The sequence below is a fragment of the Ammodytes marinus genome (assembly GCF_949987685.1).
Source record: "Ammodytes marinus genome assembly, chromosome: 22".
Classification (NCBI taxonomy): domain Eukaryota; kingdom Metazoa; phylum Chordata; class Actinopteri; order Uranoscopiformes; family Ammodytidae; genus Ammodytes; species Ammodytes marinus.
In genome coordinates, this window is record NC_137226.1 from 9828464 (window position 1) to 9852896 (window position 24433).

The window sequence follows — 24433 nt, forward strand, 5'->3', positions numbered from 1 at the left end:
TCATAGGAAGGTTAAAGCTGGGGTATATGATTTCAGCAAGTTATAACAGTTTATTTTATACACAACTATTTATGAGGTTATAAGCCTATTAATAGAGAGCATTTTGTCTTTTTGACAAGCATGCCCACATCACAATGCAAAGAAAAAACAATAGAAGTAGGGCAAAGAGGGTGGTAAAAATAAGACCAGGGATGGACCTTTTTTTTAAGGCTCTGATTCTCTGTTCTCCTTGGCTGTTGGGACTGTCCATTCACTTTGGCACGACTTTGTTGGTGTAGAGCGTGTCAGGGAGGGACCATAGGGGAGGGACCAAAGAGAACAAGTGGAGTGGTTAAGGTATTTGGATTCAAATCTCTATCCCAACTGCCATTTTCTCCCCAAATCCTCCACCCCAGCATTAATCTCACCCAGTCCAATGGCAATGTCCCCTTCAAAATAAAACCCCCAGGGAAGAAGCTCAGATGCTTATAGCAGATTTGGAACAGTTCACTGCAGTATGCAAGACTTATGCAGTGCTACATAAACCCAACCAGAATGGTGGAGACACTGGTTATTCAGTTAACAGATTACAACAATAGAATCACCGGAAACACTTTTCTAATGTGTTTTTTTAAGGAATCCGCTGTATTCGTTCATTACCCCCACCCATTTCAGTACTGGGGCACTAACCTCATTCTCAGGTTTCACAGCTCTTACAGGGACAGTGGCCCATATTGTACAAGTTGACTTGGAAGCATAGCTTGGAAGTAGGGAGTTGTGACAGAGGAGTGTAGTGCCACACTGACACCTTGTGGTAGTGCTGCTGCTGTTACAGGCCAGTTTTCTGAACAAGACAAAATCTAATGCTTTTCTATCACAATTCAAGGTGCTGAAACTGACAGTGAGAGGTTTTCTAAATCCGTTTGGATGCCTAATGTCTTCTTCTGGATACAACTTTTAATATGAATTTAAGAAATGGCAAAAAAAATGGATTAAGAATAAATTAAAAAGAATAAAATAAAATAAAATAAAAAATGTGAATAATGGCTTTGTGTGGTTGATGGGCTGTGTCATTTCACCCATATATAAATATTAAATGTATATTATGGCAGAGTTGTAAAGCAATCTATACAATAGATAAAGCAAAATTACATTATATATGACTTTTAGGAGTGTGCTCATTTGGTTCACCTTAAATATGTACACAGTTGGAATTCAGCTAAGTGAGATCATAAAGTTCCCCACAGAATCATAAAGGCATATTTAGACATACTTATCAGATTATCAGGATCCACAGATTCCAACTAGTATAAAACAAAGAAGGGAGAATGAATGCAACCTGGCTGCATAAACCGCAATGGGCTTAGGACATCACATATAAACATACAACATATGCAGATGTTAATGTTTGCTGCAGTAAAGTCCTGAAGTCAACAGATGAGTCATCAGGCTCAGACAAAGACCATTTAAACACATTGAATGTTTTATTAAAAAAGAAGTTATAACAGTTTATTTTATACACAACTATGTATGAGGTTATAAGCCTATTAATAGAGAGCATTTTGTCTTTTTGACAAGCATGCCCACTTCACAATGCAAAGAAAAAACAAGAGAAGTAGGGCAAATAGGGTTGTAAAAATAAGACCAGGGATGGACCTTTTTTTAAAAAAAAAAAAAAAAACCTTTTGACTTTTTATTATTATCCCTCAAGTATCACACACTAGGTAACATTTACGTAGTTTCTCTAAATGAAAGACTGCCACTTTCCATGCTGTGTGTGCTGAATCCCCCTGAAGGCAGCGGTAGGCCTGAACCGGACACATATCAACACAAGCACAAGACAGAATGGGAGGTGTGCACCAATTGAGCCTCCACTCTACACCAGAAGCATGCAAGTGTACAAGGAGACCCAGTCAACACAGTCTGTGGGACTCTCTGCAGCTGATAAAACAGGGTGGCCCCTGAGCGTCCCGTCTATGGATTAATGATAGACTCTTGTCCAATTAGCCGAGAACCTTCATCCTTAATGTAACCGGCAGGGTGTGTGTGTGTGTAGGGGGGCAGGGCTATGGCTAAGGACTGGACTTTCTCTGTAAGTTTGCAGTTAGAATTGCGAGGCCCCATCAATCCAAGTATGACGTACATGTGGTTGACTGGAGTCACTGTTTAAAATTGTGGGTCGTGAACACTTTGTAATCTTTACACTTGTGCTTTTGGAGAAGATGATGAGGGGGAGTCAAACTTTTTTTTTGATAAAAGCACACAAACATGATTTTCCATACTTTTTCAAAAATAATTTAGAAGTAAAGGGTGCGATGGGAAGCATTATCATTAATTTGAGAAGATCTTCTTCAGTTGATGACTTAATGACACCCTGAAACGCAAATGCCCTCATGTCTCTTGAAAGTGATGTAGGGATTTAAAAAAAAATTATAAAATAAAAAGACAACCATGGAGGCTGCTGAAATGATCAGATGATCGTGAAACAAAAGTATCATAGGTTCCCTGTTGCACCACTGCATCATGTGCTATTTTTTTTATTACAATTGTCATCTCAGATATACTGTATTTCCAGCACACAAGTACAATACTGCACGAATGAAAAGTAAAACAACTCCAACAACTGAATTTCTTAAAACAAAGTGTGATAACTGAGCAGAACCAGAATTTACAACAGTGGTGCCTGATGACCTAGATTAAAAACAAAAAAAGAGGGAGGTCTCTCTAATGAACAAATGCACATTTATAGGCAGCTTCAAGAGAAAATGCAAGCCAAATCGTGAGTGGGGATCTGCATACATTTTGCAGGTTTGTTCTGTTTGAGTGGATGTGGGTCAAAAACTTCACCAACACTCTAAACACGTGTAAAACATTCACATGGGTTTATACTGCCTTCCACATGTAGACGTGAGCTTTGCAAACACATTAAAATGGCTGCATCCTGCTGGAAGCTAACCCCCCCGAGCTAACATTCAAAACTTTCCCAGGCTGGATGAAGAGAAAATATTATCCCATAGCTTTAAAACAGTCAAACTCGTCGGATTAATATCTGAAAAATAAAAAATTAATCAAGGAAGGAAGCCGCTCTGTGCCGAATCTGCATTCAAATGTGGTGATAATCATGAACATAGAATTGTACAATGACTCTGCAAAGAAGAACAAGTATGAGGCATGTCTATGGAGTATCTTACATATAACCATACAACAGACACACTAACTAAAGAAACAGATGAGTAATGAATGCTTTATCAGGTAATTATACCAAACTAGCTAACTCTATCTGTAATACAGTCATATAGCATACTGTATGTTGTTTAGTTGAAGTCCAACACCCAGCAAAACTAACCCTATCCTGACATGTAAAAAAAAACACAGCTCAACAAATAGTAGCGGATAATTTTCAATATGTCCGGGGTGAAAATGTTAATCACAATGTAAGATACAACCAAACTGTATTTCAAAACTGAGCCATAAAAATTAAAACATTAGCTCAAATGAACATAACGCCACTCAGCCCGGGGTAATTGCCCTTCTCTGTGGGAAAGTGGAAATTTAGATGTCTAATCAAAAATTGCAAGAAGAGGAGGATACAAGTAGGGATGGGATAAAACACTGTGCTTTTCTAGTTACTTTTGACCTTCATGGTATTTCGTTGGAGAACATGGTTTTTGGGTGGTATTCGGTCCCCTTTACTGTTTTGATGAGGCATAGAAAGAGGGTGTAGAGATTAGAGGTGACCTCCTGCCTTGAATCTCCCACTCAGGATCTGCAATCAGCCACAAAGCAACCTGGGATTCTTACTTCAAAGTCTACGAAGTGAATACATTTCAAGCTTTTTCTAGGTAGTTTCACTGCCATGCCTCGAAGAGCAACACTCGGTAAGTGTTTTGGGTTCAACACAGAGTTGTCATGAGGATACATAGAGGCGTCTTATCACTGTACAAGGTAGATGCTGTACAAAAAAAATCCAAACGATTTGACCCAAATTTAAAAAAAGTTTAAGAACAAAAAGAAACAAGAAATAAAAGTAGCCACAATTCAAAGCTGCAATTGCATTCTCTTGTTGCGCATCATGGATTTACGCCTTAATCTGCCCACCAAATATCACAACAGGGTTTTGTTTTTTTGTAGATGAGAAGTCAGATCTGTACATGTTGAAATGTATTTGAAATGAATTCCTTTCAAGTGAAAATTGCTACAATCCTAAATGTCATATTTTGTATTCTTCTTGATCCAAACAAAGGCCCTGAGGGGCAGGCATAGGGGGGCGGGGGGCAGTCCAGTTGATGTGCAGTTGGGATACATAACACAGGTCAGACCAATATGAAGGGTGTGCACTGTGGGAAAACTCAAGGTAACAGTGGAATGTGGGGAGGGCTGATCCTACACAAACCTGAATCTTCGATAAATAGCTCTTCATTTCTTTCTCTCAGATCCACTCACTAACTATATGACAATTCTTGTTACTTTTCACTAAAATTAAAACTGAATTTGCTGCTGTTTTTAGTGTATGCCTAAAGTCACCAGAAAAGATGATAATTATTTTTCCCATCATACCAAGTGAGTCCGACCAGAATCATCACAAATGCATCAGTATAAAGCCATCTTCTTCTTCATTGCCAAACTCAACAAATCAACACTAAAAGCACCCAACACGTCTGTGTCACCACATTGTCACTCACCCTGTAACGAGACGTGTTAAAATGAATTTGTTTTCCAAGGCAAAGACCTTGTAGAGCATCGATTTTTGCACTGAACAGCTGCACATGTAGACAGGTTGCTGCAGCAGGTCAACAAAGAGTAACAAAAAGTTAAGTAACATGTCTAGGTAGAATCCAGAAAGAAAAAAAGGCATATTTGTTTTTACTGACAATATGTCGAAAAGATATGCTGAGGACGCATTCAGGGTTGATTTATGAGTGTCTAAAGATTCACTAAGATTCTTTGTATTTTATATAAGGTGTGCTTAAACACCTTTGCATGTGATTGTGCGCCTTAAAAAAAATACTGTCTCCACTGCAGGATAATATTGTCGAGCTGTACACCCAGACAAGAAAGGCTAATTAGCTCTGTAGCGGAGCAACTAACAAAATGTTGGTCAGAATCAATTCGCCAAATGGGAAAAGAAAGAAAACTGGGATTCAGGTCAAACTGGAAAGTTACAATTTAAAAAAAGCAAAATATGGGTGAAGAAATTAGTTGTTCATGGGGAGAATTCCTTGCCTATGACTATACCTTTTAAAAATGCAGCGATGACAGGGAGAGGGAGTGCGTGAAAGCAATCACAACGTCTGTGTGCACGGGGGGGGGGGGGGAGAAACGGCTACAGAATGGGAGGGTGGAGGGGGGGCAAACACACCAAAAGGCTATATCCATAAAAATCCTTATTTAGTAGTAATAATAATAATAAAAAAATCAACTTGTTTAAATATGAATATTATAAGTCTGCTTTCTCATGGTTAGGAAATCAAATATAGTCTCTGTGGGGGAGGGGGGTTAAAGGAGGGGGGCGGGATAGGGGGGGGGGGATGCCCTCCTATCACTACAACTCCATGTCCTGGGCCTCGTCCTCTGAGAAATCAGACATGGAGCTTTCAGATGAAGAGTCCCCTTGCCCTTCTTCCTGCTCCTTCAAAGCCTCCTCTGTTGCATATTTCTGGATGTACTCTATAGAGGGAAAGAAACAGAAAGGCGGGCAGGGTCAGATGGGAAATACTGACGGCCAACACTCGCAGGCAATAAACAGTGATCAGTTATATATTTTGCCAGTGTAATAGATATGGGAAAATAACTTAAAGGTGTGGTGTGTAGAATGTATTTCTATTTTTCAGAACAGACTTGGTATAAAATGGAAATAAAAGTAGGTTTTTCATTTATTTCCTTAGAATGAGCCTTGTATAGCTAAATAAGAGCAGGGCTTGCCACCATGGAGGTCCGCCATTTTGCACCGTCATGATTCTACAGTAGAACAGAATGGACAAACTTAATGGCCATAGGGCAACCGTGGCTCAGGTGGTAGAGCGGGTTGGCCAATGCTTTGAGTGCCTTGAAAAGCGCTATATAAATCCAATCCATTATTATTATTATTATAAGCCTTTTAAAAGTGAATGTGCTGGAAAAATGCACCCGTTGCACCTAGATGAAGAAGAAGCACTATAGAATAAATAACTAAATACATCTTCACTTCATCACTTGATATTGTGGAAAAACTTGAGTCAGGGATGGATGATGCCATCGTATGTAACTAGCTTATTTTCCATGAAGGCCACTGTAGCTTGTGTTATTATTCGAAAGTGGTGGGGTTACCCAGGGAGCGTTGGATTCTAGAACTTTCGCCACTAAATATTCAGATATTACACACTGCACCTTTAAATATCTAAAAAGGGACCCAACAGATACGGATAAAGGGTTGAACCTTTGATTTTCTGCTTGTACTCCTCTGGCCTGTGAAGGTACATGGCAGCTGCGTCTCCATTCAGGGGGTCGATGGGGTTGGGGTAAGCCAGCAGCTGGGGTAGGAACGACTCAAAGATGTTGGTCAGATCTGAGGAAGAGGACAACGGATTACAGCTTTAACAAAATGAAAGCAATACGTAAGTAGAGAGTTACATAATCTGGGGGAAAACCAATGAACTAAATTTAATGTTAAATATCAAACCGACGCGTCTGTTGATCGGCTGACAGGAAAGCTTATAATCAATGTACACACACATTAGTCGGTGATCGCGGTATAAAAAAAGGATCAAAGACATATGATACTATATTCTACCAACAACTTCACTAATGTAAAACCCTCAGCCTCAAAGAGACATGAACCACACTAATCCCTTTCACTAGCTCTTTGCTTTGCTAGCAGGCCTTTAGATTTCTCTTTGAGCTGAGGCCTAGTACAAAAAACATGCAATTCTGCTCTCGTCTCCTAGGTGTCACCCTCGGGTCCACTCCAGTTAGCCACAAGTCTATTGTAGTCTGGCTTCCCTGGTTTTGCCAGCGTCAATGAGCGCATACATCGGCTACCAGGGTAACTCCCCATACTACTTGCTGTAGTTTGGTCTGGCTTTGCAAGACTAAGTCTATTGTGACAGCATTTATCATGTTTGGCTGGTTTAATCAGTTGTATTGTTCACTCTTGCACTGTGGTTGATTGGCCTATGCTCTCCTATGTTTGTCCAATCTGATTTGCTTTCTTTTAAACACTCGCCACATAACAAACCACAGCATTTTTTTGATACTAGTAGAAACAAAAGGTAAATATAACACAAGCTGTATTCTGGTTTGACTTGATTGTAGACAAATACAGGCCAAGCCACCTCAATTGAGTCATTAATAGCGTTCACATTTATTTGCAAATGTTCTCCTCTTTACATCAACGCATTGGAATCAAGAGATAATTCTGAATTCTGAAGTTGCTTTAATACTATTTACGCCGTAATATCAACAACACCATTGACAATAAATAGAAACGGATGCCGTCAAATCTGCTAGGGATATTACTGTGATGGCATTTATATTGCTACCAGGCTATCGTAGCCCTGTGGAGGGGCTGTTACGAGAAATTAATGTGGAAATGGGGAGAAGGGCACAGGGACATGGAGCGAGAGAGAGAGAAAGAGAGAGAGAGAGACAGAGAGAAAGAGAGGGACTGTGACAGTGAAAAGAGCAACTGGGTGAGAAACAATCGCTGCCATCGAGACTATGCGAGCATGTCGGCGTCTCACCCAGCTGACAGACAGTAAATCATTCCTGTTGAAGGTGAATGTATTCTGACCTCTCTGGTTGAGGGTGTTACCTCATTAGTGTTTACGTCCTCCCCCACCGCTAAGTAGATTACGGTCAATTGTGCCCATACTTTGCTAGATAGGGGCCCTGGCCTGCAGTCACTTTTATTTATTTATTTATTTTCCCCATGCTGATGGCACTGTGTCAAGTTATTTTCTCATCATCACACAGACCCCAGTGCGGAAACTTAATACGGCCACATACGCAGCGGGGGATACTCACCATAAAGGGCTGTCCATGTCTGGTTGATGACATCTAAGCACACCGTTCCTGAACTGGGAAAAACAAGAAGAAAACACAAGAGTTAGAGGGGTACAGCAAACGTGTGCCTTTCAATCCCCCTTGTAATTTTTGCTGAGTTTGTCAACAGTTCAAACAAAGCCAGTCCATTTGCAACTGTTGCTCAGAAATGCAGCATTATTTAGCTTGTGTTTAATGGAGAGTGTAGGAGATTCTTGTCAAGCTGTAAAGTAACATGTGACCAGGTCTGACATATCAGGTGGTTGCATTCAAATGGTATTTAGTCACTGGTAAATATACAGTATAACTTTATAACTTAAAGTGGTTTGAATAATTGAGGCGAGACATAAACACCACTGTCTGTTCTTGTTAGCTGGGCAAATATTGTTAACCACAGATCTATGACAGAAAGATTTTTAAGTCACATTTATATGAACACACTTTACCGGGCTGTTAAATTGAAATGTCACATGTAAAGCTGTGCTACAGAGGATTTAGACTCTGTGCAATGGATTAAAGGGCCCGGTGTCACAAAGAACTTGGCCAAGATCAATAGAAGTGTGATTTTGAAGCTGTTAGCTAAATTTGGTGGCTTCTATAAAAGTGAAGAGTGTAATACAAAACTATTTCAAAGCCGTAGAACCTTAAGAGGCAATACAGAATACATTTAAAAATATGAACGAATCAGCCAATTTTTTTTTTGTTCACAACATGATAGGCCAGCTGTTTACATGACATCATAATAAAACATCAATCAAATCTCATTGAATGAGGTAAGGTTCAACACACCAAGGCATTCATATGAGGGTTAGGGACCAAAACCCCCATAGTCTACAATGCACTGTTGCCTCAAAGTAACAGAAAAAAAAAGCATCAAAAAACTTGACCGAAATGAACTTACGCTTCGTCAATGTTGGGATGAAAAATCTTGTTCATGAATCCTGAGAAAAAAAGCAAGGTAGAGATGAGGACAACGTGAGAAAATAAATAAAGTGAAGTGGAACCCAAACAAATGTGATCCTATATCCTTGGTGTAATAGAAGAGAGCCCCCACCTATTGATGGCGATTTGAAAGGGTATTTGTCAGGAAGATCTACTCGCACCTTCCACACGCCTCCCTCGTACGGTGCTGGAAAATGAGAGAGAAATAATGACTAAACACTGTCGAGGACGGAGGAGAGACTTTCACTCTATTTTACATTATATTCCATCCTTCACGCTCAGCAATGGATTTAAACACTCAAGGGTTATATCGAGAGAGAGAGAGAGAGAGAGAGAGAGAGAGAGAGAGAGAGAGAGAGAGAGAGAGAGAGAGGAAATGAGCTACACATATACCACTTCACTGTTTCCATTTGACAGGATTTTTTTATGCAGTGTGAGTATCTCAGCCCAGGATAATGACTAAATTGCAAATCATGTAATAATGCACTGACATGAAAGAGGTGGTCAGAATGAGTATGAAGTGCTCTCCCAGAATAGCTGTGTGTAACAGGACCCCTATGTGCCATACTGAATCTGACCAACACATACAGTATGACTACACACAGACAGACACACACACACACACACACACACACACACACACACACACACACACACACACACACACACACACACATATTTTGGCATCGTTTCGAGGCATCATAAAAAGGGTCGAACAACCACTTCCTCTTTTAACTGATGCATGAGTACGTAGCAGTGGTTTCAGTGCTAACAGCATATTGAAAGAAGTATTTCCTGCTGATGAGGCCACTCTCCTCCTCCTCCTGCAAATTCTCCTCCAGCCTGGCTCCTCTGCTTTCAAGGCCTGCTTTCAATCGGTTTTACTTTTCTACTACGTGACAAACCTCTTGTTATGTTCCAAACAGGAGAATGACAGTCTGCAGCGCTGGATGCCCTCAGCACACATTCTGTTAATATCAGGGCACTTTATGCTCTGGGTAAGGTTTAACTAAACATTACATGTGGTCCGATTAACAGTTTTCTAACAGCATTGAGATAAACAAAATCTTAAACACTTACTTCCTTGTGGCCCGAAAAACTTCACTACAAATTCGTTGAGTCCACTGAGGATGGTTACTTCATGCTTGCTCTCGATGCTGTAAGGCTGTTAAGGACAACGTCTTCACGTGACAGCACACACACACACACACATACACAAAAAACAACCTGAGGGAACACAATGATAATGCAAGAATATACAGGTTTGCCAACAATTTTGCCTTGTTGAAATGGAAATTCGGCTGCAGTCGTTTCAAATGTAACACATTATTGCATGCTTTTGCTGCAAGGACACGAGCCGAGCGTGACCTTTTTCCATCCTCTCTTCTACCCAATATCATTCTTTCACATCACACAGTTATGAAAACAAAAGAGAGAAATGATAGCTCGTGACACATAATGAAAACAAATCAATGCAGGAAAATTACACTTGGATGCTGTTCTGACCCCTAGTCCTGGAGACTCATTTTCAATGACAATCGATAGCCTCATGCCAATGTATCATTCTGCATGTTGAATTAATATATCCCCAGTGTATGCTGGCCCAGTCATTGCAAAACAAGAAAAAAGAAAATCATTCACAATCTCACCGGCCAATAGATCACAATGCCTTCCAGGATCATGCAGTCCTCTTTCCACATGTCGTATCTAATGTCGGGCTTGAAATAACAAAGTACACCTTCCGATCTAAATTTATGTTACGTAGTTTGTAATCCAACAACCTGAGGGTGAGGGACAGTCGGAAAACTCAAGTGAAGAATCTCCCACTGTCGTAAACATACACACTTTGGTCTCACAAAACAAATATAGTTCTCTTCCTAAACATTGGAGGAGATCGGTAACTCCTTTTATGAAAAACTAAAATCAAAGTGGCTCTTTGAGTCTAGATGAGCAAATAATCCAGCCAATCAGAGAGAAGCCTTCTGACAAGACATGTCAACACACGTGCAAGTTACTGAACTGAGTTATGCTTTTGTTAAGAGGTAATGAAAAGTATGAGGTTATAACAATTATTTCATATTTAGTCGTTGTGGAAGGGACATCATGATTGATCAAGGCAAAAGCTCTGAAAATGATTTGAATCCAACTCTCCCCGTGCAACAGACCGCAGAGAATGACGATTCTGTAAACATGTGGGTGTACGACTGTTTGGATGTCAACAAACAGCAGTGATGCATAATAAGGTCACCATATTAATGATGACACACTATTTACTGGGATGCAAGGATCTTGGTACAGAAAGAGAGAAAAAAGCCAACAGTCAGCATGTTCTGACTTATATCTAACACAGGAGACGTTTAGAACGGTTAGTGCAGGAAATAATCACCCGTTGTTTTCCAGCGCCACTCTCAGCTACAGACATAATAACCATAATAATAATAATAATAATAATAAACCCTAAAGCTTATCTTCGGTGTATCATATGGGAAATCCATTATTACAGCTATGTGCATAAAATGTGTACGCTCATATCATTTTTGATCTCCGCTCTAACACAAATGCATCACAGAAAAGGATTTGCCTTTCATGTGAGCCGAGGGAAGAAGGCAGCAGCACAGGAAATCAAAACTGAAAACAGAGAGTGACTGAGAGGCAAAATAAACAAGTAGAAAAGGAAACTGTGGGAAGGGATCATCATGAAAAAAAAACAAGAGTGAAAGACCCGACAGAACACATTAGAGATAGAGAGGGTACTGGAGATGGGATAAAAAAAATTAGTTTTCCATGCTGCACAGTAGCAGCTGGCTTGTCAATCCTGATTGAGAGCGTATCCCATTAGCAGTGGAAGCTGACCCCCAAAGGGTTAAATCAAACTGGAAGGTTATTTTAAGCTCAGGTTTGAGTCTGAGTAGAGCAGACTAGAGTCCCTGGCTTTTTGGTAAGGGAAATGTGTCATTGTCAGACAAGAAGAGGAACCTCTTCTGTTCTCACTTTTGTCGGTAGTCGAGAAGCCCTTCTGAAGCTCTTTGATGCAAAGTCCAAGGCTTGCGTGAATAGCCATAAAAAAAAATTGCAGCTCTATAGCCATACACAATAGGGAGACTCCAGTCAAACTGCCACGTCAGGAGTGGAACTACATGCATTAGGTTTTCATTCTGCAGGCTAACTCAAGTTCTGCCCTTCATGTAAGGACATCTATGCACTTTGGAGACCACTGGTGTGTGAATGTGTGCACGACTACATGGGAGAAGGGGGAAGTAATGCCAAGGAGGGGGATGGTATGGGTATGGAATGTGTGCGTTATGCTAGAGAAGACTGCAGTGAGGCAAGGGTGGGAGATAAGTTATTAATAAGCCTAGAATGAATCAACACTGATTATTCTGCAGGCTAATTGACATTAGCCATATTGACTGTGTATAGTTGAAACCTATGACTACAGGGCTTAACGGAGACTGTTTAAAGCATAAATTCATTCCACAAGCAAGTACAAAAGCAAAGGTTAAGGTCTTAGTGATCTGCAAATATTGGTGTCACCATAGTGAGATTATGTGAGAGGAAGGAGGAGGTAGGGAAAGGGAGTAGCTCACATTGCACGATCCATTGCCTCCTCACATAAATGATGATAATGATGTGAACACATGTCACACACACACACACACACACACACGCACGCACACACACGCACACACACGCACGCACACACGCACACACACACACACACACACACACGCGCGTCACTAGTAAGCTAATTGCAGTCAAGAGTCACACATAACCAGCAATGGTTGAAGTGAGCACCTTCCATCTATCCCCAGTCCACCATCACAAATACAACATTACTCACACAATCTTTATCTTGGGGCTTTGACGTCAACTTCAACACTGTCATCACCTCCTCCTCTAGTCAGCGTCTTAATAAGGCCAATCCCTGAAACTATGAATCCACTTTTGATGGGACTCTGGCCATCTTCCAATGCATCCATCATGGTGTCATGATCTAATCCACCGGCCTTTTGTTTAATACCGAGAGACCCAAAGCTCCTAGCAATCATTCCTTCCACCCAGTGAGTAACTACAAGTCAGTGTCAACAAGGGCTCCCTCCCTCCCCATATGAAGGAGTTTGGCAGGTCTGTAAAAACAGAAGGGGAGTTCCATTCTGGTAGAGCCTTTTTAATTCCCAACTGTTGGATTGAGTAGGAAATGTGTTGAGACAGTGGTTCGACAAAGAGCCACTCAATTACCAGCCAAATTCAGAAGAAGAAAAAGAAAAGAAAAGTGGAAGGTCACAAAACTGGATCGGCAGGACACATGGAAAATATACCAAGTAACTGTGTGCTGCAGTGACGTTTTGTTCAGGAGGTGACATGAAAACATCGTGTCTCAAAGGCAAGGCAAATTGCTTTCACCTGAATCCGCGTTTGAAGCGGTTTGATCAAGGGCACGCATATACTAGCTCTCTATCCATTCGCAGCATATTGACTATCCATCCCCCCACCCCTTGGATTAGTATAGATAAGTCATAATCTGTGGATAGCACCGGGTCAATATCCTTTAAACGCACGCAAACGCACACACACACACACACACACTTGTATTCTGATACACAGAGCCCAATCAATCCTGAAGAACATACATCCACATGATAGTTGTATCTCGTACAACCATTAAAACACTGACCTGTGACTCCAGTATCAACACAATTTCACTGCAAGACTTTTTTCATATGACAGACACATTGAAAACAATGTGTAGGGAAAAAAGGCTTAAAAACTGATTTTAAGGGGATCAAATTAGCCCCTATAGAGTTTTTAACAGTTTATCCAAGGTAGATGTTATGCCGATTTTGAACTTTATAAAGCACATGTGAAGGCTTAAGTTTAAAAATATGCAGTAAATAGTATTTATGGTTGTGGTCTAGACATGTCTTGTTTTCTTTCTAGGCCATTGAATCCACTATCCCGGACTGACCCTGGATTAAAATAACCCATCCCACACAACCTCTTTCTAAAGAAAATAAAAATTAACATGATGGGCAATCATAAAAAAGCCGCCCTCTTGTCAAGCAATGCGGTGTCAACTGTGCTCGAAAAACATTTCTTTCTTTAGAGAGAAAAAGTTGTGGATCTGGTAAAAAGGGAGGAGGAACTGGCTCGTTTCAAAGCTGTTCCTTGTCTCATCTTTAGTGAGATGAAGGGAACGAAGAAGCCCACACTATCCTTTCATCAACAGAGTGATGTAATACATTTAAATACATGCATCAACTTCTTATTTTCTTTTATGTTTTTTGACCACTTTACAGTAACAGTGTCTTGTTCATGAACAATCTAGTTCAAAAAGAGCAAACTGGCTGCATAGGCCAGTTAACACTATATGCATATCATCAGCACTGAATACCCTGACCACCTGCTAACACCTAAAGCTAATCCTATTAAAGGGGAAGGTACAGAGCTTCTGGGAAGACTAGGCTGAAATAACAGGAAAGGCAGCAAATCAAATGAAAACCAAAAAGACATGGGGAGAGAACTAGGTTACTGAATAACAGGAGGGACACACCATGCAGAATGTTCTGTTATTAATAGCACTGACAAGGGAAGAAGAAGAGTGTCAAAGACTCTATACATCAGAGGCGGTGCTTGTGTTTCAGAGTTGGAAAAACAAAGCAAAGGAGTCTGCTTGAAAGACACTAATAGTCCATAAAGCCAGCAGGGGAGAGGAAGATCAAAGGAGAGGGTAGAATAAGGTTAGCATACGGAGCAGTGGGCTGAGACCATAGACTGCTATAGGATGCAACAGGGGAGACGATAGAGAGAGCTGTTGAAGAGTAAAGCACAAAGATACATGGCAAGTGTGGCACCAAAAAGGAGAGGGGTTGAGAGATACTGATGCAGAAATAATGAGAGAAACGAGTTCAGCCTGGTGAGTGCTGATCGAGCCTGGCAGGCAGATCTGTGGATGTGAATGACATCATTGCTGTGGACTGCGGGGCCGATGATGAGTTTTTGCCTTTGTGTGTACGAGACACATAAGCAGGGGAATACGCCTTGACGTCTTTGGAGGTGACTTCAGAGAGAAAAATGTTTGGCATAATAATAATAAATTGTTAAGACTCATTCTGGATACCCAGGTAGTTGACAGGTGGTTATGAGCAGGAGGATGTTTTTCATTGGACAAGTGCTTAAGCGTTATTATGTAGTTATTCGCAATCAAAGGAAGCCTTATGCAAAACGGTGTCATCTTCATAAAAGATGTATCAACGCATCAGAAAGATAACTGGCATTAATGTAAACAGAGAAGAGAGTGCCACATTGAGAGAAATAATTGATAATCCTGTTACTTAGCAGACAGTACCGTAGTTATTATTTGCACTGGGCAGTACTGTAGTGTGTATAGTGTAGTGCGATCGATCGATCGATCGATAGATAGATAGATGGGTGTGAGAATGTGTTAAAGGCAGAATAAACCCTATAACCGTCACAGAGAGTAACTGGTTTTAGACAAGTTTTTTCTTTCTTTTCTTTCTCTTCGCCTCTCTTTCGTTTTCTCTCGCTTGCACACGGATGGTAGCGTCAAGGTACAAACTAAAGGCCTTGAAGATGAAAGGCAGGAAACATGGCAGCTGCCCTCAGTCTACCCATTGTATGCACCACAGAACCAGTGAATGGCTTCCTTCACCAAAAGAGATGCTACAGACTACCAAAAGAAATGTAAAAGATAATATTAATTAGAGTACGGAGCTTCAAACAGATGAAAAACATGAACGAAACAGACAAACACAATATCAATGTTACACCGACAACAAAGCATGTGCGAGTTACTGACTTCCAGTGTAAGAATGCTTTGCAGGTTTACTAAATAGCAGGGAAGCGTGGGTATTGGAAAGCAGGGCGGGATGTTTATGCATCAAACTTTCTTTGCATTAGAGCAGTGAGTGCACAGAGCCAAGCAGGATTACTGTGTGACCTCTACAACACTCAGCGCGGCCTGAAAACAGATGCAGAGCTAGCGTGGCACAGCAACAATACTGCCACAGCAGGCAGGGCCAGTGGTAGGCACGGTGTTGCTGCCTGGGAGAGTGTGATTTAATCAGCTCAGCACCAAACAAACACAGATCTCCCCTGAAGCCGTCACCAGCCAATCCCGCTGACACGCTCCGCTCCTCTCCTCTCCTCTCCTCTCCTCTCCTCTCCTCTCCTCTCCTCTCCTCTCCTCTCCTCTCCTCTCCTCTCCTCTCCTCTCCTCTCCTCTCCTCTCCATTACACACGGAGGCCGGGCCAACGTTTTCTCCTGCTGTTTACTTTCTTTTATTGCTCATTAAGTCGACCTCTTTCTCTCTACTCAATTTTAATGCAGATTGGACGCCAACCGAACCATTTCAATAGGGAGAATAGTCCGAATAATCTCCTCCAACCCTCAGCTCATTGACTCAGTGGATGTATAATCCTGTCAATACATGGTGAGCTAAAAAAGGGGCATCAAAATGAAGAGAAAACCACACAAGATGGCAAGGGTTTACCAACAGCTACTATTCATCCCAACTACAGATGGCCCGATGCAATTTTTTCCTTCACAATACTGATATTATGGCAATAAGAATACCATTCTAATGTTTTCCTTATTGTATATCTATTGTGCTGTTAACATATACAGGTAAAACTGTGATTTGCCTTGAGTAATTTGGAAATGTTGGTTCCCCTTCAGTACAGGACATACTCAGCTCTCCAATGAGGCGAGGCGGTACTGGCTGTTCATGGCTGGCTCTGATAACTGAATGGAGGTGTGTACTGGTATGATAGTGACAAGCCTGTGGTCTTACCAGCTGCTCTCACTTCCCCTTTTCCCTGCCTGCCCATATCCCACAAGACATACCAGAGATATCCCCCCCCCCCCCTCCTCTAGCTGTGTAGATTTGCTCAAGGGGAACTAAAACCTGTACTCCAACATACTACTACAACAAGGTATAAAGCACTTGTGTTTGTTCTAAACAAAATAATTGAATCAACCACAAGGAATGATCTAATCCTTCAAAAGACTTGGCTAGGATAGTCGTGACAAAGTTCACGTATACTAAGACAAAGGCACAACTATGTAGATCACATTATACATTTCCTGACATCTATTAAAGTTTGAAGAGCACAGTGCGAAACAATGTATGTGTGCTTAATGTTAACAGGCTGTACTTTGGACAGGTCACAATGTTTGGTTGTGTTTTCCGAAAAACAAAGAAAGCCCTTCTTTTCAATGGACTGTCTGAAATCAAGCTCAAAATGTTAAATCTAAATGAACTATCCTTTCAACATCTCGAGCGTGGCGTTATTAAGCAAAGCCGGGCTTAAAAGTGCCTGTCCTCGAAGCACCCAGCTCTTTCTGACACATACACTATTTAAAAACTGATGGAGCGCTTGGTGCCGCCGGCTTGTGTGAAAGAAAACCTTGCAGCAGGTTTTACATATCAATGGACATGCAGACCTGGAGGCCGAACTCACTGAAACCCACACGTAAATGTCCTTTAGCTGCACTCACTGGATGGTATAGGTGCTTAGAAAATTAACTTAAAATACTTATATTTAATTTTTTTTCTTCTTTTTTTCATTTCTGCTCTGAAAATATAAAAGGTCAACGTCTAGAGCTGCAGTAATATAAGACCAGGTATTACATCGGTGTAATTATGACTTACCGGTAATTTAATGTCAACATTCAAAGGCCACATAAAACGTATGTGATTATGTAACAGGTAGTCCAAAATGTTGAACATATGCACATTTTGCCTTTACCTTGAGTATTAATAAGACTAGCTGTTTTTTTTTATAGCTCGAATAGAAATGAGTAAACACAGAATTAAACAAACCCCGAGGGCTGAGACCAAATGTCTTTGAAATTAACCTTTCCAAACAACCGGATTTGACAAAAATAGAAAAGCTGTTCTTCGCACATGCCTCCATTTTTAAATGAACCTCGACAAAAGAATGAAAACAAAAAAATAACCCCGCTCAATGCTCAACCCAACATATACTGAATTCCAATGCAATGTGGTTTCTATTACATAAAAGGCCTGAGTGAGAATACCATGTTAGCTGATGGCTACCTCCCTGTGAGAGAGCTGCAGCGGCACCGTGCTGCACAGGCTAAGTTTCTTTGTCTTCTCTGGTGAGAGATGAGAGCCCACCCACTGCAATCAAACGCAAATCCTTCAGCTGCTCCTCCTCTCAGCCCTTCACTGAATCAACGCTCTATTTTACAGCAATAGCACAGAAATCTTTGTGCGTACATGCGTGCGTGTGGGCTCCGTGCATGTACACACACACAAAAAAAAAAGATTATTAATGATCACGAAACAGAGATGGGGCCCGGAGAAACAATGGCCTGAATCTGGTGAGGCAACCGTTTAATGAGCAAACGTACCCACACACAAGACAAGATATGCAGGCTTTTCTAAAAGACAAAAAAATAAATTAAAATAGAATTTCCACACTGGTATGCTGGAGGAACCGCTTACAAACCTGCATTTAAAGTTCAGTGGGAGACAGACACTCGGCTAATTTTATCAACTTGATACAGACAAGATGTACAGAGGCAGATTACATGATAGTCAAGGACAGGGCGCGGATAGTGTAGGTTGCACTTTTCAGAATAGCCTCTTTTTTGACTTCATATAAACTAAGCCCAAACAAAGTCAACATTTTTAAAACAACTGGCCCGGGCTTCACAGGCCCACATGACAACTTGTGACCAAACATGTAGCTAGCCTATCATCGCTCCTTTGATTCTCTACATTAATACAGCAGTGCACGTGAGCACCCATACAATAAAGAAATAGTAATAATAATGGGAAACAAAGAGAGGAACTTCAGTCCATCTGTTTTACTGAGGGAACTCAGACATGCGTGTGGGAAGCTTCACTATTTGCATTGTGGGATTAATGGTGAGGCCCTCGAATCTTCTACTGTCAGAGTGCCTTGCTCCTGGAACCCCATAACAGGACTGTCAATCAAGGTGGGGGGGGGGGGCAAACTGAAAGAGGCCCCATTTACAATTTAGTAGTGAACATGGGGTACTTTGTTCACTCACAAAGAAATAAAAAAAGGGGAAAAAAAGCAGGAGCTTGGTTAGGGCTAATTAAAATATTTTCAGACAGCCCAAGAACCATAATCTTACCATTGACTGTATACAAAACAAAAATAAATAAATATGTCATTTCAACCCGTTTAATTCCATACCATCACTGGTTGTGTTGATACTGTAGGTGGGCCATTCCATACATTTTCCTTTTTAGTGTTTGAGCTTCTTACTAAAATTTAAATATTAACCTTGAGCCACAATAAACATGGATTACATAGGGATGACTGGGTTATAGGGTTAACAACAGGATGGCCAATGCTTACCAAAGTAAGGCTAAGTACAAAAAAGACAAGACAAGGCTGAGGTGAACCTCTATCGCCAAACATACTCTGAATTCCATCCAAACATATAATTTCACTTTGAAGAAATTGCACCATCTGTTCTGTGTTAGTGTTAATCATGTGCTTCTATATCAACAGTATATGCACGTTTTGCTGTCTTGCATAATCCTAAATGGTAGTGTGGCATGCAAGTTTTCCGTAACCTTCTTAGCTCCTTTATGTCTTCTACTGTAGAGGTATTTACTATGACACGATAATAACAAAGCACCTTGTTCAACTTCACCAACAGACCAGAGCTTTCCTCCACATTCTCGTCATGGGCTCATCATAGCTATCCTATTCATTCAATAAAGTCTCTCAGTTGGACTGCCAGGCTGAAAAAGTGCTAGCTCCTTCCCTACAGTAAAAACTGTGTCTAGTTGGTTCAGTCCTGCAATAATAGCGCTGCGGTGGGTGCAGATTAGCTGCCTGTGAGTGACTGTGTGACATGGACTGACACAGCAGCAATGGAGGTGGAGGTCACCGGGTCTTCTGTAAATGGGAAACACAAAAGACTCCGCTGCTGATGCCGTCCGGATGTCACGTTGCAAGGGGCACAATGGAACCGAAACACCAAGCGGAGAGCAGATAAAGCTCGGGATTGGTATTCCACTCGGGGAGGGTGGTGGGATATGGTGTGGAGGACATTAAAAAGTGTGGGGGGGGGGGGGGGGGAGGACATTGGCCCTAGCAGCTTGCCCCACCCGTAACTGAATAAATCAGGATTATTGAAGGCCAAATACTGCCTCAACAGTCACCTGGGGAAACAAAGGAATCTGAAAATGCACACAAATTTTGATAGGTAAAAGATGAAACACAAACGTGACACACACAACACAACAACGGATCTGGGGGAGAAATGATAGAGAGGGCTATACTGGTACTAATGCCAGGTATCTGATGGCAACTGGGGACCGGGGAAGCATGCAGCACTGCCAGCGCCCAACAACTCCTCACAGTCACGAATATAATTCATCGGTCGGCCATGCTTCACAGAACTGCTATCCAATCACTTTCAGGCCTTCCGGCAGCAATTGAAAGAGTGCTGGGATGCAGTTCTGTTTACGTAAAAAATTCTGAACATTTCCTCTGATGAAATGCAATATCATATACGAAAATATAAACAACTTAAAGACTGACACTCCAGTGGTAAATAAAACAAAGTTAGGTTTGAGCTGAGTTTAGCAAGTGCCACTTAGCTCCTTTACCCTAAGTTTGCCTTCATCTTCGTACCAATACATTTGATCTTATTCAATTGCAATACTTTCACGATGTTTACCTGAAGTCATGTATCACTTTTGTGACCAGAGAAAAGTTATACATATACACATTTGTAAAGTATGTTCTTAAGGTTATACTTGACTAATTTAAACTGTTACTATATAGTCATAATAAAATAAATTATCATAATTCAACACATTTCCTTTTCTCTCTCCCATATTCTGCATTGCCATCCATAGGCCGGACACCACAGGAGCTTGCGTTAGCATTCAAAACAGGCTTAGTCCTTTGTAATCTACCTGTGCTCAAATTCCAGCAGCTTACAGCACGAAAGCATTTGGAAAGCGGGTAGACCAGTGATGAATGCATGCAAATAATAGCACAACTACCTACACAGCATGTGCAGTCAACCCCACACAGCCAGCTGAATGTAAAGCTCTTTGAATGACACACTCTTGGACTCCTGTTCAAGAACAGCATGTTCCAAAAATTAAAGCAACATGCACAAGAGTGGGACTGAATAGCCAGTGGCAAAATGTTATGCAGAGGCCTTTGGAGAATAATACTGGTATAAGGTTCAGGACCACAGCTTGGCCAGAAGTGGACAATGGACAATAAACAAGCTGTCTCTTGCCACTCCAGAATATAACTTTGCAACGGAAGGGTGTGAAAGAGTAGGCAACACAGAAAAATACATGAAGTCAGTATAAACTTAAACCCTTTATGCTTTCTCCATAATTATATTTCATTAAATAGCACAAAGAATGCTAGCATGCAAACACGAAGACTGTACATTTGGTGCTAAAAGCAGGCTGCCAGCCATCGAACTGGCTCGGGACACACGTTTAAACCCAGTGATACCACACGTTGAGGTCATTCTGACATTCATTTTGATGAATTCTCTAATGGCCTCCGCGCTAGATTCTCAGCTCTCCGGTGGCTGCAACAAATTAATGCGTGAGGGCTCTCAGTGTCAGTCCATAAGAAAGAAGCTGCCCCTGTCTGAAATGCAGTGTGAGTGTCAGGGTTTTGGTTACACCAGGTGAGACACAGGGATAGGGAGCACAGAGGGGAGGTTATTACTGCTAGTTTAGCTTACTGTTTGTTTCCCATACCAACAACCTGCTGGGGCTACTTCAACCAAAACAAGACAGCTTAGTCAGCAGCAAATCCCTTTGCTATGCAAGCCAGTAAATCGCAATTCTCTAGAACAACATTTGCTGTCGTCCTCAACACTTGCGGACCACTGCTCACTCATGGTATCTTAAAACACACACAGGTCATTGTAGGGAACTGAGCAGGTGGCCAACAGCAAACCTGCTCTTGCCTGTCAGTCAAGTAGTTCAAGAAGGAGGGGCTACTACTGCAAGGCTCTGTGTGTGTGTGTGTGTGTGTGTGTGTGTGTGTGTGTGTGTGTGTGTGTGTGTGTGTGTGTGTGTGTGTGTGTGTGTGTGTGTGTGTGTGTGTGTGTGTGTGTGTGTGTGTGTGTGTGTAAAAACTTGGGTTATGTATGTTGTTCCACTACTCCTACCCAGTCATGGCTGCCATAGGCCACACAAGCAGAGTGGGGTGGGGGTTGCAGAAACTTGCTCAAACAAGCACTTTTGATAGCTTGCAGACGTAACAAATTGCCTAAGGCAACAGGCCAACCAGAAAATATAGTTATCTGCAGCCTCCTTGTTGATGTGAATTCACAAAAGGCAATCACAATCATGTTTTAAATATAGGCCACAGACATTCCAAATTCAATGTGATGTAATGAGGCACAGAGGAAAGTTCTATTATGAAATGCAGATCCAGCATTGCATAAGTCAGATATGATACGGGTTGGTATATCAGCAAATTAACCAAATACAGTTATTATTCATCTTAATTAAAAGTTCAAAAGATGAAACAACCAACATGTTCAAACTGCTACTTATTACCCATTATGTTGGTGGGGCAACTTCCCTTGCTTTTGGTCGGTTTGGACCAGCCCAGTTCTAGCCCCATATTTGACTAAGAAGTTGTACTGCCATCCCATCAGCTGTTCGAAGTCCCTCCCTCTTGTGGTTTCCGGCTAGTAACAGGCTACCCAATCATAAAGCAGCGTTCCATTGTGCTGGGACAACAACAAACCTACTTGTTCACACTGTTCTTCTGAAACATTGTATGTACTGCAAAATATCTCGTCATGGTTTTATTTTCCTTTGTCAGATCATAGGGAAGGTGAGCCCATAAATCAGCAGTTGAAAGGTAAACATAGTGACACAACGACTTCAAGACAGATCAAACTACATTGTTGCCTAAAAAGTTCAAGCATTCCACAGTTAAAACGACTGCAGGCTCATGACACCTGCTGTACCACATAACAGCTGCCATGCTCACTTCAAATTCAAATGTGTATATAAAAATAACAGTCTGAAATGACACAAGTTAGCCTTCTATATATGTTGGGTGCAGACACTGAAGTACAGTGAGACACACACACACACACAGATCAGGTGGCCATTTTGATGTTGAAATTAACCAGCAGACTAGCCAGCCAGCTCAGTAGCGTTACAAGACGTTCAACATTTCAAGTGTCAGATGCAATGACACAATTTAGAAATAATAAACCTTAGTTGGGCTACAAAGCAAAGCTTGTGAGAGCCAGAATGATATTCATGGTTCAAAAACGCCAAAATAATTTTAGCGAGAGTAGAACAAAAGACGACAGCATTTTCAGTTGACGTTAGCCTTACGTTATGTAAACAAGCTCCTGTGTTCAGCGTATAAAAAGGCCACTTTGACTTAACTCCACTGACAACAACAGGCTGGACAAAGAAACCAAATGTTGATACAGTCTACCGCTGGCAGATATATTATTGGTGGTGTGACAAGATGAAAGACATTACTGAAAAAGGAGAATAACGTTAGCGTCTGTTGCAATCATTTTCAAATGTACACACAGCCAACATTAACGTTAATGTTGCCAATATAATGCAATAAGAGTTGGAAAATGCTAAAAGGACACGGGGTCCGATCTGATTAGTTAACACAGCTGTCCCGATAAGCGACTGGAGATTCGCAGGACAGAAATAGCTAACACTTGGCTTTGCTAGCAAAATATTGTTTACACACACAAAAAAAACAACACCAGTCATTCACAATGGAAGCTCTTTCTGTAGGGTTATCGACACAAACGAGCAGCATCAATAAAAAAGATTTTGCTCATATCACATTTCAACATATAGCTGACTAGACTAGCGATATCGAGGCTGTTGTTTATGTTCAGAAAGGATACAGTTTCACCACATCGGTATCCATTCGCCTTTTGCCCGGACTTGGAGACGACATTTTTGCTATTTCCACCGCAGAGCACCAGTCAGTGAACTGAAATCTAGCCACCCGAGACGCTAGACAGTCTAGCAAACTGTACTATCCGAAAGTTAACATTTGCGTTCCAGAAATGTTCCACGTAGGATAAACGTCTTCACTGTTCAATGTCTCTCTGTCCTAATGAGTGGCTGAGCTCACGTTGCTGTTCACCGCCTCTCACCGTGGTTCTGACAAGCTGGGATCACTCCGCGAGCCACGTCACATTTTGGCGACCAAACGTCACAATAAATGGCTCGCTTTGTAGTTTTCTGTAGAAAACCTCTTTGAAGCTTCAATTTCAGGTTAATGTGCCATGTGCATATACTATCTATGGCCATGTGACAGCACTTACATTGTGGTTTTCTACTTTGGAATTCAGAAAAATAATAAGATATATCAGGACATAGAAAGAGAATTATAATTAAGACCTTCTGCAGGGCTTTTGCCAAATTCAGATGGTTATTTGCTGTGGTACTGGCTCTGTCTTGGTTTTTGACTG

The 24433-nt window shown here is 41.3% G+C and overlaps 1 protein-coding gene across 1 annotated transcript; it reads right to left on the reverse strand.

Moving 5' to 3' along the window:
• Positions 1-1539: 1539 nt before the first annotated feature.
• Positions 1540-24047, reverse strand: ube2h (ubiquitin-conjugating enzyme E2H). The gene is made up of 7 exons (XM_080051363.1): positions 23861-24047; positions 10021-10097; positions 9053-9127; positions 8900-8939; positions 7981-8033; positions 6395-6523; positions 1540-5646 (listed from the first exon to the last, which is right to left on the reverse strand). The coding sequence occupies exons 1-7, from the start codon at positions 23911-23913 to the stop codon at positions 5522-5524; spliced, it is 552 nt and encodes a 183-aa protein (XP_079907489.1). The 5' UTR covers positions 23914-24047; the 3' UTR covers positions 1540-5521.
• Positions 24048-24433: the final 386 nt, after the last annotated feature.

Excerpts from the sequence above, each read along its gene's own strand:
- ube2h (XM_080051363.1), bottom strand. The coding sequence starts at position 23,913 with ATGTCGTCTCCAAGTCCGGGCAAAAGGCGAATGGATACCGATGTGGTG. Across the intron at positions 10,098-23,860 it reads GATACCGATGTGGTGAAACT|CATCGAGAGCAAGCATGAAG; the intron begins GTATCCTTTCTG and ends ACAGCCTTACAG. Across the intron at positions 8,034-8,899 it reads CATCCCAACATTGACGAAGC|TTCAGGAACGGTGTGCTTAG; the intron begins GTAAGTTCATTT and ends TGTTTTTCCCAG.